The 15357-nt window shown below is 41.5% G+C and overlaps 2 protein-coding genes across 2 annotated transcripts; one reads left to right on the forward strand and one right to left on the reverse strand.

The window, feature by feature from the left end:
• The first annotated feature begins 619 nt into the window (after positions 1-619).
• On the forward strand, positions 620-1438 carry LOC6575149 (MD-2-related lipid-recognition protein). Its single transcript, XM_002001129.2, has one exon. It carries the CDS (start codon positions 894-896, stop codon positions 1368-1370), a length of 477 nt encoding a protein of 158 aa, XP_002001165.2. The 5' UTR covers positions 620-893; the 3' UTR covers positions 1371-1438.
• A 680-nt stretch (positions 1439-2118) lies between these two features.
• LOC6575150 (adenylate kinase 8) lies at positions 2119-3269 on the reverse strand. Its single transcript, XM_002001130.4, has one exon. It carries the CDS (start codon positions 3099-3101, stop codon positions 2232-2234), a length of 870 nt encoding a protein of 289 aa, XP_002001166.1. The 5' UTR covers positions 3102-3269; the 3' UTR covers positions 2119-2231.
• Between the last annotated feature and the right edge of the window lie 12088 nt (positions 3270-15357).

Genomic DNA, 15357 nt, shown 5'->3' on the forward strand with positions numbered 1-15357 from the left:
ATAAAAGTTTTGTTCTAGAAATAATTTTAGAAATTGCTGTTATATAAAGACATATGTCGATATATATGAATGCCTTGATAATGTAAAAGGCTAAAAGAACAATTGATATTTAGCCGTCATGAGAATCGCAAAGGTGTTTTTATCTATACAAATAAAAATGATATATACATAGACATATCTGAATATATAATAGTTCTATATATAGCTGAATATATAATAGCTCTACATATATAGGTTAAAAGCTGTTATAAGTGTATTCATACATATACAAATACATATAAAAATATATACAGTAGAATCCGCTTATAAAGATTCCGTTTATAGCGTCCGTACGCTTATTACGACGAAAAATCTGGTCCCTAGACAATCTTTTATAACTTGCCTTGAGCCTCGTTATAGCTAGATTTTACTATATAAAGAACTATATTCATGCATATATAGAGGAATATATCTGCTACACCTTATATACCATACTCATATTCAAGGAATATAATCTTACAAAATAAAAGTAGCCTTTTATAACTCACTCACTTGAAAAAGTAGCTCATATACACACGCTTCACAGCCCTGATGACTAGTGTGAAGCTGAGAAACACTTGTCTATACTACATATTGTGCTCGTGCATTCGAATGACTAGCTGTTGTTGCGGCAATTAGTTTAGTTACCTTCGAGCTGAGCCGCATTGTGGGCGACGTAAGCCTAGGAGTGAGTAGTTCGTAGTTGTTATCTGCGTCAGGCATTATCTGTTCACGGGCCGTGAGTCTGACTGTTATCAGTGACGCTGCGTTCAGTTCACCTTTGACCGGGCGATAAGGCGCTGCTGGCAGCCTGTTGTGAGATCTGTTGTGAGATCAGTCGGACAGCGCATTCCATTCCCAACGATCAAGGCACCATGTCGAACACCGCTGCGATGTCGCTGTCGCTGCTGTTGCTGCTGCTGGTCGCACTGGCCAATGCAGAGGTAATTAACTATCACACCTGCGCGGGAACCGAGGAGCAGTGCTCGATTGATGAGGTCCGTGTGGATCCGTGCCCACAAGCTCTGGAAAATATGGCCTGTCGCATACGCCGCCGTCGTCCGGCCGATATGACCTTCAAGTTTACGCCAAAGTTCGACGCCGAGAAACTGGACGCCTCGCTCAACTGGGTGAAGAGCGAAACGGAGCTGCTGCCCCTGGTCACCCTGGAGCAGGATGCCTGCAAGTCCACCAGCTGCCCCGTGAAGGCCGGCGTTCAGCAAACCTACGCCATCGAAGTGCCCATCGAGTCCAAGTTTCCAGTGAGCACCTACACCATACGCTGGGCCCTCAAGGATCCGGTGAGCAGCAAACGCTGCTGCTTCAATATCGACATCAAGGTGGTGCGCTAAGCTCAGCTGCATTGGTGGTGCAATAAAACGCAGTTTTTGCTTAATAAATTTAGTGTTTGCTTCTTGTGCTTTGCTTTTGCTTTAATTATGTTCGAGCAGTGTCTCATTTAGACTATTGGACGCTGGGGCATTGGGAATGAGCTGTGGAGTGGGAATTGGACCGTGAACCATGGCCTATTGCGTCATAGCCATCAACCTGCGAGGCTAATGAAATACTGCTGAGCCCTGCGGCCAGGCGGCGTTAAGTCAACAGGGAGTAAAAAACTTTGATTGAACTTTTGGGTGCCATAAAAACAGCCCAGCCCCAGCCCCAGCCCCAGCCCCCGCTCCAAACCCAGCCCCGTCTCGCCATTCCATTCATTCAGTCCAATTTTTGTCTCGGCTACTTATCAGCGTCGTCAAACAATTAAAAATTGAGCACTTAAGTTGTGGTCATAAAATCATTTGTTTTTCTTTTTATTGTTTTTCTACAGTTTTTTTTTCCGCGTTGTGTTTTCCTTTTTCATGATGGAAAATTCAAATAGCAATAATTTCAAATCACTTTCTTTTCGTCTCGTTTCGTTTTTTGTTGTTTACCTAAACGAAAAATGTTTGCGCTTTTCGGAGGGCTGTTCGAGAATTGTTGTCGAGGCAAAAGAAAGCTGATAAGCACAGCATTTTACGCCCCGACTCTAGAAGCAACATCAACAACAGCAGAAACCACAGCATCCACTTGAGCGAGTAGTAAACAATGCACTGACATAGGAAATTATGGAATACCGTTCTCTTCTATTTTTTATGTGGAGGCAACATTGTTGTGGCTCGCATACAGATTCAATAATTTATGTGAAAGTGGAGCTGGTAATTGGAGCCGGGGACAATTTAGTCAATTGGACTACTCTCGCCGTACTTGTAGCCGAGCATGTAGGGCGTCTTGGTTAGCTGTGACATGATGAAGCACTTGACGGTCTCGAAGCACTCGGTGGCATCCACATAGAGCACCTCGCGCCGATGACTGAGATAGGTGTTGAGCAGGGGCTCGCTCTTGCGAAACTGCTGCATCTGGTAGTCCATGTAGGTGATGTTGTCCTGCGGGCAGGGCGCGTACTTGCGCATCAGCAGGCGCATGCGTGCCGTCTGCTCGTCGACCTGCAGGAAAATGAGCCGATTCGGCGGCACGCTGAAGGACTCGAAGAGCTCGCGAGCCTCACATCTATTGTTGGGATAGTTGATCAGTATCCAGCCGCGATGCAGTGCGTCCTCCTGCAGCAGACGCTTCTGTATGATGTTGCCAATGGCCTCCGATATCTTATAGACCGAGCGCTTCTCGATGCCCTCGTGCAGCAGCGGCACCTTCCTGCCCCGCGCTTGTCCATTGATATGATGATAGGCCAGCGTGTCGGCATCCAGTATCAGCAGATTCCAGCGCTGGGCCAGCACATGGGCCAGCGAGCGACGGCCCGAGCCGACGCGTCCGTGCAGCACGATGCGATGATAGAAGTTCTTGGGCAGCTGATAGTAGTCGGCATCGATGCCCAGATGAAAGGCATTCATGGCTTTCGAGTAGATCTCTTGGGCAATATGCCGTATGTTCTCGCCCAGCCAACGGCGCACATCCTCAATCTGCTGCACAGTGGCCTCTGCCAGGATGCGGCTCATGATGTCCAACAGCTTGTGCTTCTCAACATAGTACATGTACGACGCACTGAATCTGACAAGTGCGTCCCTGTCCATTCGGATGGCAGTGGCCATGATTCTGCAATATTAACCAAAGCAACAAACTCTATAAATAACACAAGTTCTTCATATACAAACTAAATTTAACGTAATATGTATTTTTTATTTTAAAAATTCTGCTTATTCAAATGGTATACTATGCTTAAAAAAATATTCAATGTGACGCTTAGCGCCGGGCTATACTAGCACTCCTCTGTTCCTTGCTATGGAAAATATTTTGTGAATTTTGATATGAGCAGCAAAGCTAGTATAAAGGAGAAATCTCATAAAAAATTAAGATTTTTAGTGGTTCTCATTTAACAAAATTAAACTTTAGTAAATAAAATATATAGCAGGAAAAAAAGTAATAGTAATCGAGGCTGCTCGACTAAGAGATCCCCTGAACCCTGAACTGTCATTCTACGATACTAAATCAAATTATCGATTATTATCGATAAAAAAAGAAAAGAGATGACATATCGAAAAAATATATTGAAGTCGTACTCCATATTGAATATACGAGTACACATATAAAAACTTTAAGCTTTCAGCTCTTCTACACAGACATACAGACAGACAGGGCCAAATCGACTCAGCTCAACTCGCCTTGATCAAGAATATATACTTTATATACTTTTGGGGGTTCTGCCACGCCTCCTTCCGCCTGTTACATTTTCACAAGCTTTCTTTGCGATGTTTCATCTGCTTCTATATATGTAGTACATAGATTCTAGCAATTATCGCGCATTTTGCGAGTGTAATGGCCATTAGGATTGGGCCAATTGTGGATGAGCTGTTGGCACATTCATTGCGCATATTAATTACATCCGTTGCGATATTAGAAAATGGCGCACACTTCCGGCGCAGAGGCGGGCCAAGAGTGGCTGAGATGGCACATAATGGCTAATGTCTTGGCCAGGCGTTGTAAATTGGCATCATGTAAGTACTTCCACATAAGTTGCTTGACAATATTTTGCTGCGAATTATGACAGCTCTTTTGTCTGAGCGCTCGCATTAACAATTTAAAAAGTTGTCTTGGCCTCGGCTGCTCGGGCAGCTCGGGCTGTTCGGGCTGCTCTTGGCATAAGAGAGGAGCTGGAGCTGGAGCTGGAGCTGGAGCTGGGGGGATTTTGGTGACGCTGCTAACGGCCCGCAAAGTGTTGCCAAATGGCTGTCATACTTTATATTGTCTTATGAGACATGCCAGGGCATGTCTAAGTCCTGGCCAGACCAAGCCGGTCGCTAAGCAAAAATGCAAGCATGCCGCAGAGGACTCTGCTGCATAGTCATATAAAGCGAATCGTTGTTGTTGCCCGCTCATTTGTTTAGAGTGGGCGGCTAATAAAAACTGGAATTCTATGAAAAATTGTTTCCTGTTGCTGCTTTTGCCTTTGGCTCTGGCTCTGGCTCTGGCTTCGGTTGTGTCTCTGGCTATATCGTCTTATATGGCCATATTGTTATGCCAAGTATGCTGTTAATATCTTTCACATACTAATATTGCTCAGTGCATTTGCTTTTCGATTTACTTGACCGACAGCAACAACAGCAGCAGCAGCAGCTGTCGCTGTTGCAGCTTTAAGCAATCACAGCCACAGCGCCATCAAAATGTGAATATATGTACATACATACATATATGAAAATGTTTTGGCCTGTCGCCGGGCACAAAGCGCAACTTTTTAATTAAAGCCAAAGTCAAAGCAAAAAGCAAAAGCGATTTCCATAGCGGGCGACAGCTTTTTACAGTTCCTCAAATTTTGTCACATTTCGCCAAAATGTGCTAAATTACATTTCATCATACAAGTACATATGTAGATATACGAGTATACGTATTCGTTTTAATCGTTCCAAACTGAATACTCACAAAAAGTAAATTGAGATGAATGTAAGACAATGTTGGGCATTTTGACTAGAAGATGCTCTGTAAATATATTCTATTAAAGCCAAAATTTTGTTTACAGTTAATATAGCTAAACAAGGCAGAAAAGGATTTAGTTGAATAAATTATATATTTATATATATTTTTATAAACGTATACATATGTACATATGAAGCTATATAGAAATTGATTTTACTGGCTGTCCATATTCGATGGAGCCATTTGGTAACCCTAGATTTTGCTGCACAGGCTCAAGGCGGCCATTTGAGATATATCATATTCAAAACGTGATGTCAACAAAACTACTTGAACCAAATAAAATAATTATTATCGTCTACATAAAAAACTGGGTTTTTCTTTGATTGAAAAAAAAAGAAAGGAACATGGGCCTATACAGTAAGGGCAACATTGTAGGGTTGCCAGATGAGTCCGTCGAAGATGGTCAATGCTGTATTGAAGGGTACCCAAACCCAATCAACTCCCTTCAAAAAGCTGAATTGATGGTCAAAACTCCTTAATTCTATTTATCAATGTAAATTTATTTTAATAAAATAGCCAAAGTTAGATTAAAACAGACCTCCAATCCTAGGTCTGCTTTCATTTACTGACTGCTGAATCTTGATAATCCACTTAACCAGGTGTGCTAAATTTACGAAAATTACACTTAACTATTTACACTGCATAGCAAGTTTAAAAAAGATTTCGAAAGCAAGCTTCAAGTTAATATTCATATTCATCAATCTATCCAAATACCTTTTACCTTCCATTGCTCTCACTATGAAGATCTCACTAAACCTTTTCACAACTCTCTACAGGGTATCTTTTAAAAAAATGAAATCAAAAGAAATGCGTGCCACAAGCAACGCTTTCGTTTGACGCAGTTGCGCTTATCAGAGAACATTTCATGAAATGAGGAAAAGATTTCGTAGCGGTTTTCCATCCAACAGACGCGCTGATTGAATGAAGCTGCGAAACGAGAGCACACGCAAATGCTACTAGCCGGCAATGGGGGACAGCTGACACAGAGACAGAGACAGAGACTAAGACTGGGAGTAGGAGAGGGGTTGGGGCTGGCCAGAGCTATCGGACGACGGGAACGGCGACTGATAAGGCGTAAAAGTGACGGGCAGTGCTTGGCACTTGGCCGTTGGTTGGCACTAGGCCTGCTTGGCGTAGTAGTTGAAACTATGCCTCGTTTAGATTGCTGCGCACTTGAGTTGCCTGTTTCATGTTTGCCGCACGTTGCAACTTGCAACGTTGAAAGCCAGCGAATGCAAGCGAAAGGGAAAAGAACTGGAAGAGACTTTTATCTCGCCAGCGCTGCAAAGTCGGCGGCCTCTTGAGTCAGCTTGGCGGCAGTTGCAGTTCGTCTGGGTGCATGTTATCTGGCTCGTTGCTTGCCGCAGACACGCCCACACACACACGCACACGCACACTTCCTGCGGAAATTGCGTGCAACGTGTGACGCAGTCAATCGTCTCGCTGCCTTATCAAATTCACAATTGCGTCTATACGAACTTTATCAGACAATGCCTGCATAATTTCAGTGCTGCGGTTAAACGCAAAACATTCAACAATTAAAAATCGTTTTTCCACACACACACACCCACACACTCACACGCAATTACATGTATTTCCCTAGTGTGCGGCAAAAAAGAATGCAGCAAAAAAAGGAAGGCATACATAACCACACATCAACACGCAGTCAATGGCCACACCTCGATATTTGTGTGAGCCGCTTTGGGGGCAGCTTCGACAATTTGCCATTGGCTGCCAATATTTTCACTTTTTATACCCTGAACCCATTTTCAATGGGAAATCAGGGTATAATGGTTTTGTTGAAATGTATGTAACAGGGAGAAGGAGGCGTGGCAGACCCCACAAAGTATATATATTCTTGATCAGGGTGACGAGCTGAGTTGATTTGGCCCTGTCCGTCTGTCTGTCCGTCTGGCCGTCTGTCCGTCTGTCCGTATGTATGAACGCGTCGATTTCAGAAGATATAAGAGCTAGAGACTTCAAATTTTTTTTAAAATGTCCGTAATTACAGCGCGCATATCAAGTTTATCATTAAAAATCGATAACTCATCTCGATCTTTTTTTATCGATAAAAAAACCTTATCGAAACCCAGTTATAAAATTATATCTTCTACACCTTTATTGCTAGAGTCTCCAAATTTTTAATGTATGCTTATATGCAATTTATACAATTTCGGTTTTTGTTAAAATTTACCCCCCACCTCTAAATTCTCCCCCCTCACCCTCACTTTTGTTAAAAGCGTATTTCAAATACTAGAGACTTGTGCTTTGGCAATTACATGCATATTCATGTTATAATCATAATCTAAAAGTTTCATGAAGATCGTACGTCCATAAAAAAAGTTATTAAACAATTAAGTTCTCATAGTAAGCGCACACTGCAGCCCATGCGTGTTTATGCGTGGTTGCTTGTGTGTGTATGTGTTTGTGTATGTGTGTGTGTATGTGTGTGTGTGTATGCGTTTGTGTATGTATGCGTGTGTGTGTATGTGTGTCTGTATGCGTGTGTGTGTATGTATGCCTGCTTTTGCGTACGTGTGTGTGTGTGTGCGTGTTTCTTGTGTAAGCTGAAAGTCGCGAAAAAGTATTGAAATATCTATTGCTCCAAGGGTTCAGGGGATCTCGTAGTCGAGCAGTCTCGACTAGAGCTTTCTTACTTGTTTTTTTTTGTTATTTCGCCTGCCACACGTGAGGCATTGTCCTCGACGCAGTGTGCTGTGTGTGCTCGTTGCCTTCAATTATGCAACAATTGAAAAATTACGACATGTACAGCGATTTTTTTGCGATGCACGGAAGGGTTGCCTTAGCCGCTGCTGCCACCCTCAATGTGGCAATGACAACAGGTTTTAAATTTGTCACCACAACAAACAGTGGCAAAAACAAAACGAACAACAACAACAGCAACAACAACAGGGGGAGCAACAACGTTGTTCATGACAAACGCCAAATGAAGCACAAATTTAATTACGCAATTTTATTGGATTAACAGCAACCTGGGCCATGGCGCATAAAAACAAGCTTAAATAAGCCGCACACATACACAAGCACATATGAATGTATGTGTGTGTGTGTGTGTGTGAGTGTGGCAGCTGTCCAGCCTCAAACCCTCAAAGATTGTTGCCATTTTTGCTGCTTCTAGTCGCGTAGGTGAGCCGTAAATTTGCGCGCCATTGTTGACTGCCTGCCCCAGGTTGTTATCATTGTCGTTGCTGTTGTTGTTGTTGTTGTTGACGCCAATGTCGTGTGTGCATGGCCACATGGCCATGGTTATCTTCCTTTTTGGCCTTCCACTTATGCAAAACGAAACATTTGAAAAATATGTTGGCTGGATAAACAGAAAGGCAACAAAGTGCAGCTGATGCCAGTCTGGGGCAAACAGTTTTCAGCTTTCCGTTCCAGCTCCAGCTCCAGCTCCAGCTCCAACTCCAACTCCAACTCCAACTCCATTTGCAGTGACGTTTTAATGAGTATGCAACGTGCAACGTGCAACGTGCTGCATGCAACTTGCCCTCGTGCTGTCCAGACGGCAGAGCCTTGTTAAATTCATTAGTAAAACGTTGCACCTCAACGCACAGCCAGCCCGGAGATGGGGCTTGGGCTGCCACACGTTTGGCATCATGTTGCCGCTACCGTACACGAAATTAAAACCCCATGCCTAGCACACAGCAGCGCCCACTCTCTCTTACACTCCCTCTCCCTTAAACACACACACACACAGACAGAGGCCGTGGCAATCTGTGGAACAACATGACATGATACCGATACTAAACTGACACTTTGACATGGACTTAACCCTAAAAACGCTTTGTTGGCTTTATTGGTGTCGGTTGCCACCAATGCCAATGCCATCGTGTTTACCGTGTGCCACCACAACGGCCTGGGCGTCGGTTGGGCCAAGGGGTCGAAGGGGGCCATGTGGGCTGGCCGGCTGGGCTGTTTGGCACTGTCAGCACGGCCAGCAGCGGCAAAGGTATCGCATCCACTTGATTTTTGCACTAATTTACGTGGATTAAACGCTCGACGCGGGCCCTGACCTGGGTATTATGTTTAAATACCTTTTAATTGACAATTTGTGTTCAGCATCTGACGGTTGATTTTGTTTAATTATGTCTGCCCCATCCATCTAAACGGGGGCAGCTCGGCAAACATGTGAGCTTAATGTTTGCTCATTCATTAGTTAAGCCAAACATAGTTGGGCAGCAGAGCAGATTAATTGACTTTAGTTCCGAATTGTTCTACTAACTAAAGGCTTCTCCTATTGGAATTGGTCTTATGTAATATACGATAGACTGTCGAGTAAATGTATTTTAGAGCAGGAGTATGTTGAGGAAAAAATAAACAAAATGCTTGGACAATTCTCCGGAGTTATTGTATCCATCAGCCATTCAAACTATCATTCATTCGAGTCGAATCAGTCGTCGTCAGTCATCCAGCTCTCTTAGTCAGTCAGTCATCCAGCTAGTTGGTCTCCTAGTAACTCCGTCAATCAGTCTTTGAGATTCTTTGTTATTTGATCAATTAGTTCTCAGTTATCCAGTTAGTTGGTCAATCAATCAGTCAGTTGGTTAATCAGTCAATCACTTATGGAGTCAATCAATCAGTCAGTCAATCAGTTATGCAGTCAATGAGTCAGATCATAAGCAAATTAATCAGTCAGTCAATCAGTTAGTCAATGAGTTAATCAAGCATACTAGAATGTTAGTTACGTGATCAGTCAATCAATCATTGGTGGTTTCTCAGTCAGTTGAAAAATCAGTCAATCATTCTTACTTAGTTAGTCAATCAATCAGGCAATCAGATTCAGTCGGTCAGTTTCTAAGTTTTTAAGCCTTTTCATCAATCAGTCATCCAGCGAACCAATCAATCAATCAATGGATTTTTTAGTTCTTTGGTCCTTTAATCAATCAGTCAATCACCTTATTAATAAGCCAGCTAGTTAGTTATTTTACCAACCAATCAGTCGGTGGATCATTCATTCAATCAATCAGCCATTCCGTCAGACAATCAGTCAGTGTCTCAGTCAGTCAATCAACAATCTTCTGCGTGCAATGTCTATTTTACTACTACTACTGCTTCTACTACAATTTTTCCAGCAAGGCAATCGTGCGTCCCATTTTAAAGTTTTTCCATTCCTTCCTTCGGCTAGCTGCTAGTTTGCAATGAACTTTAGCTGCAGGTAAGTGGCAGCTCATTTGTATGCTGTAAGTTGGGAAAAGTTTTTAATTTGCGCCAACAATCGTATCGAATCGTATCGAGTGCTCCATCAACCGCCACCAGCTCTGCCAGGTCAACCTCAACAAGCTGGCAAGTCAACCACGCAGAAAAGCTTGTGGCTAAAAAGTAGATGGCACAAAAAATGTTCGCAAAGTGCTTAAATCAGCGTATTTCTTCTTATATATGTATATATTTTCCCGTTACTCAACACTGGCAAAGTTTCTGTCAGCGGCAGATGCTGTGCGGGGTCAGCTCTAGAAGTCGTCGTCTAATTGAACCCAACAGATATTTTCAATTAGCAGCAAAACATTTGTGAGCTAAAAAACTTTTATTCAATTTTTTCATTTTCGGTTTTTTCTTGACTTGAATTTTATTTTTCCTGTATTTTTTTTATTTTTTTGGTATGCCACCTTGAGCCAAATTCCTGTGGGGCGAACACGTCTGGACACTGGTGGCCAATAAAAAAAGGCACCTTAGTGCACAAAACTTTGGCTAAAAGCGAGCGAAAACTTTTAATGGCATTAAAAAACATGGACAAAAAATTGAGAATATTGAATGAACGACTTGTCAAATACTCTAGGGTTTTCTGATTAGCATGTATCTATATGTGTGATTATTTTAATATATATTTGATTTGATTTATTTACTGTAAAAATATTGTGAAACAATCTGTGATGTTTTGTTGATATGATGTTGAAGATATTTATAGGTATTTTGGGAAACGTGTGCCCAGAGAGGTAAAGATTGTGTTACTAAATAGATCATAAATTTATAGGCTCTATAACTGTATACTATAGCTTCAGTAACGGATACCTCTGCTAGCTGCTGATCTTTATGATTGGCTTAATTTTTTAGTATTCGATTTCAATTCCTTTTATTCAGTTATGCGTAATGACGATAAATCATATACATAATTATCTCAACTTTTTCACATGTTAATGCAATTAAGTTAAGATTAAAGATATAATATAATAAACATTCTTCATAAAGATATAAATGCAATCCATAAATATATATAATATAAGAAAATCAATTTACTAGCAAAAAATTGTATAAAAAAAAAAAAAAAAAAATTTCTTGCATAATTTATATAAGAAATGTTTATATAAAAAATGTGTTTTACTATCCTAACCAGAATTTCCTATATACCCCACGTTAAAATGTAAAGAAAGAAGGAAACACGCCTCAAGTTTTTCCACTACAAAAGGTGGCCAAAAGCATAGACCTGGCTATTTAATTTGTTGGCAAAGTCTGGAATACAGCAACAGAAAAAAAAGTATCGCAGACATTTAAACAAGATTTTGCGAGTGTCGCATAAATCATATTGAATATTTCTATGTGCTGCGTAAATTTAATTGATAAAAGTGTTGCAACGTTTTGTGGGCTCGTTTTGGCCAAATGCGAAATGCGAAATACAAAATGCGAAATGCAAAATGCTGAAATGGAACGAACACATGCGCTGCGTGCCCCACGAGCCATCCAAAAATGCCAACAAAATGCCGAAAATCTACTACTTGAGATAAGCGTCGAGTTCAAACAAACTAATTCAAAGTGCGTGCGTGCGTGCGTGTGGCAGCTGCACCAATGTGGCAACATCAACGGCCACAGCAACTGCAACTGCAACTGCAACTGGAACAGCAACTGTCGCTGTGTGCTCTGTGCCGCAAAGCATGCAACATGAATCAGCGCATAATGGCGTCCATGGCTGTGTTTGCATTTCGCAGCTAGGCAGCAGGAAACAAGGACCTAGAGTCCTGGCAGCAGCAGCAGCAGACCTCGCATTTCAATAATTCTAATTAATTTATTAACGTTTATCAGAGACAATAAATTGACAGAGCGAGACAACATGCTAGTACGGCGAAACAGATAGAGAGGGAGAGACGAGACATGGCCCTTGGATTTTGGTGGCAACTGCGAGCCGTGTGAGCTCTGTGCCGTGTGGCAGCAACTGCTGATACGTCACTGGGCGCTCGCTTGGCTTATCCCACTCGAGCGCATAAAAACCTTTTATTGTGACCAACTGACTCAGTCTCTGAGTCCTCATCAGCTGGAATTGGCTCGGCAGATGCGCATTGAGCGATAAGTTTTCCAGCCCATTCGCAGCCATAAATGAAATGAGAGACTTAGAAACAAAAAGCCCAAGCCAAAGCAAGCTCCAAGTCGGGCACACACAGAACTCGTAAATAAGCGGGCGTTGATTTTAAAACGAGCCCATTGATAAGACCAAGACTGGGGCTACAGCTCTGCCAAACTTGCTGAGGTGGCGAAAAGCAAACAAGACTCCAATAAGAACTGCGAGAGTTCTGATAGGCAATGATGGAACTAACAATTACCCAGGACATCAGGACAGAAAATAATTATTATTCTAGTAGAAAATTATGATATTTAGTCTACGACATAAATTATTATAAATTAGATATGTTATACTCAGGTATATAATAGCAATAATTTATAAACACAATAAAAATATTATTAATATTATTATTAAATATTATTATAATAGTATCACTACCATCTTAAATAAATAAAATATATATGCTTAATTAGTTAAAGGAAAATCATGTCTCTGTATTTCTTTATTCCCATCACATACTAGTCTATACCAGCCTAAAAGCACACACAACTCTTACAGGGTATAGCAAATGAGTGGCAAACACAACTTGTTCGCCTTTTTTATTGTTAGCCCGAAATGACTTTTTGTTTCTGGCGACCAACTGAAAGTGTTACAATTTATTGACACATTTAGATCAAAACTAAAAATTGTGCGCCAGCTACGATTGCTGAGTCGACAGCTTTGGCTACCCTGCAGCGCACTTTCTGTGTGGGTGTGTGTGTGTTTTGTTTTACATTACGTATAGCGCCTTAACTTATATCACTGCCACGCCCCCGACGGAACGGACGGGCAACGTTTCTCCACGTGGCCGGCGGCTACGTAAATCCCGGCGTGTTCAAACAATACGTGAACGGCGCTCTAGCTGAGATACCTTTAATGCATTTCGCTCATATTGAAAAGCACTTAAAATTGGCCGAGGGGCGACCGGGGAGGGGCATGCGAAAATATGAATATCATAAAAACTGTGCGAGGGCTTCTCTATCTGGATGTATGGACGGGGTCTTGCCCTTCCCAGGCGCGCCCGGCTGCTTATTTTATTATTAATATTTTACAGGGAATTATCTCATTTGAGTGGAGTTTGCCGGCTGCCATGCTATACGCTTCCTGCTATCCTGTTATCGCCCATCCCACCGCTTCTCCACCCCCATGCCCATCGCCCAGCCCGACCCGGCGCTGTGTAATGTGTACGTAATAACATAATATCCTTAAGATATTTTAATATTGCCTGCCGCTGCATATTGAACTGTGGCAAGCTCTTGACTGCGCTCCCCAACTGCCCTATCTGCCCCATGCCGCCTCTTGCCAATATCATCCGCATCCTGGCTGGCCGCATCTCAACATATTTGACTTTGCTTGGCTGTTCGCCTTGTTTGCCTGTTTATTCTGTGCCGGCTGCCGTCCGCCCCGCCCCCACTGCTCCGCCTTCGCCTCTTAACAATACCTTTGTGCATCGTAAAATAATTGCCGCGGGTCATGTAATCTGCTGGATGCTGGCTTGCAATTCGCTCGCTTCTTCACTTCATATTTCCAGGAGCTAAAAGCATTGCTAAACAGCATCGACCCAAAGCGGAAGTTTGCCGAGTGAAAATATGCGAAATATCCTAAAGGTTGCCAAATTATTAATAGATATTACAAGCTGTAAAAGGTAAAGCGAATTTAGGTTATCGTGTTTGAGCAAGATTTAGAAAAAAATCTTCGTAATGGGTTTTTTTTTTTTTTTTTGTATCTTTATTTAGCTTAAAATATGTTTGTGTTTTCATATACTTAAAAAACTCAGACATTTTGAAAGTATTAACTCATATTATTTATACCCAGTAAACAAGTAGATATAAAAAAATATACTAAAATAAAATACCAAATTTCAATAACAATTATTTGAGTGTTCGTACCTCAGTCATCAGAGATCAAAATCTATCCATACGTATGACATAATCATAACATAATTATAATCATATCGCAACTATAAAAATCATTGAGTACACTTTGCATATGAAACACAGATAGATTTCGGCTTGGTTCTATCCATTCACAATAAGCACTTATGAGCATTTGGCCCATGGCCCCACCGTCGAATATCAATAATGTGCTCATCTGTTGTTTTTGTACTTAATAAGTCGCTCAACTCTTGGGTTCAACATATGCGGCAGTAATTTCATCTTGAGCTCATAAATAAGATGGCTCGTTCGGCAAGTGTGTGAGTGTGTGTGGGTGTCCGTGTTTGTGTGCGTGTGTTAGTCAAAACGTCTGCGGTGACATTATTAAGAAGTGGATATGGACTATGGACCACGGCTCGTACTTCGCTCGTACATACTCTCAGGCACTCGAGTTATTGACAAGTTTATGTGCTTAATCCTTCCATAAAGCGCGCCATTAAAATGCCAACAAAAGGTACTTTATATGAAAATTTTCTTCGCTCTGCCACTTTTATCGCCAGCGTCCTCCTCATCCCCATCGTCGTCGTCGTCGCTGTTCATATTTCAATAAACGCACCGAAAATTTGAATGCCTCTCGTAAGACAATCGTCGTCAATGATGGGCATATCACATGGCACTCGTTCGTACAGTTCGTACAGTCCGCACAGTCTAACTGCGACGTTTGCTCCATCCAGCCAGCGAAATAGTTTTTGGTGCGTTCGGGCATTTTTATTGCTCCACTCGCTTATAGAATATTGTCAAAAATATTACAATAAAATAACTTGGCTGGCCAGTAAGCAATTGTAAGTTTGGGACTTGTAAAGAGCTTGACTATAGAATACCCTACCCAAATAATATGTGTTCATTTAGAGAAATTTGATTGATTATAGAATACTCCACCCTGATGAACTTTCAAAATGACTTGAATTCATTTAAAGAGTTCTTATTTGAAGTAGTTGTTAATTCTTTATATTTAATTTTTTATAATAATTTATAATGATTTATCATAGACACTGATTTAATTTTTATTACAAAATCTCTACTTCTTTTTTTTTTTTAATATTTATTTATTTATGTTTTCTGTTATTTCAGACTTAAAAATTAACCGATATTAGTGATAAAATATTTTATATATGT

This window comes from Drosophila mojavensis, unplaced genomic scaffold (assembly GCF_018153725.1).
Source record: "Drosophila mojavensis isolate 15081-1352.22 unplaced genomic scaffold, ASM1815372v1 contig_231, whole genome shotgun sequence".
Classification (NCBI taxonomy): Eukaryota; Metazoa; Arthropoda; class Insecta; order Diptera; family Drosophilidae; genus Drosophila; species Drosophila mojavensis.

Bases quoted from the DNA above. Each gene is read 5' to 3' on its own strand.
- LOC6575149 (XM_002001129.2), top strand. From the start codon at position 894: ATGTCGAACACCGCTGCGATGTCGCTGTCGCTGCTGTTGCTGCTGCTG.
- LOC6575150 (XM_002001130.4), bottom strand. From the start codon at position 3,101: ATGGCCACTGCCATCCGAATGGACAGGGACGCACTTGTCAGATTCAGT.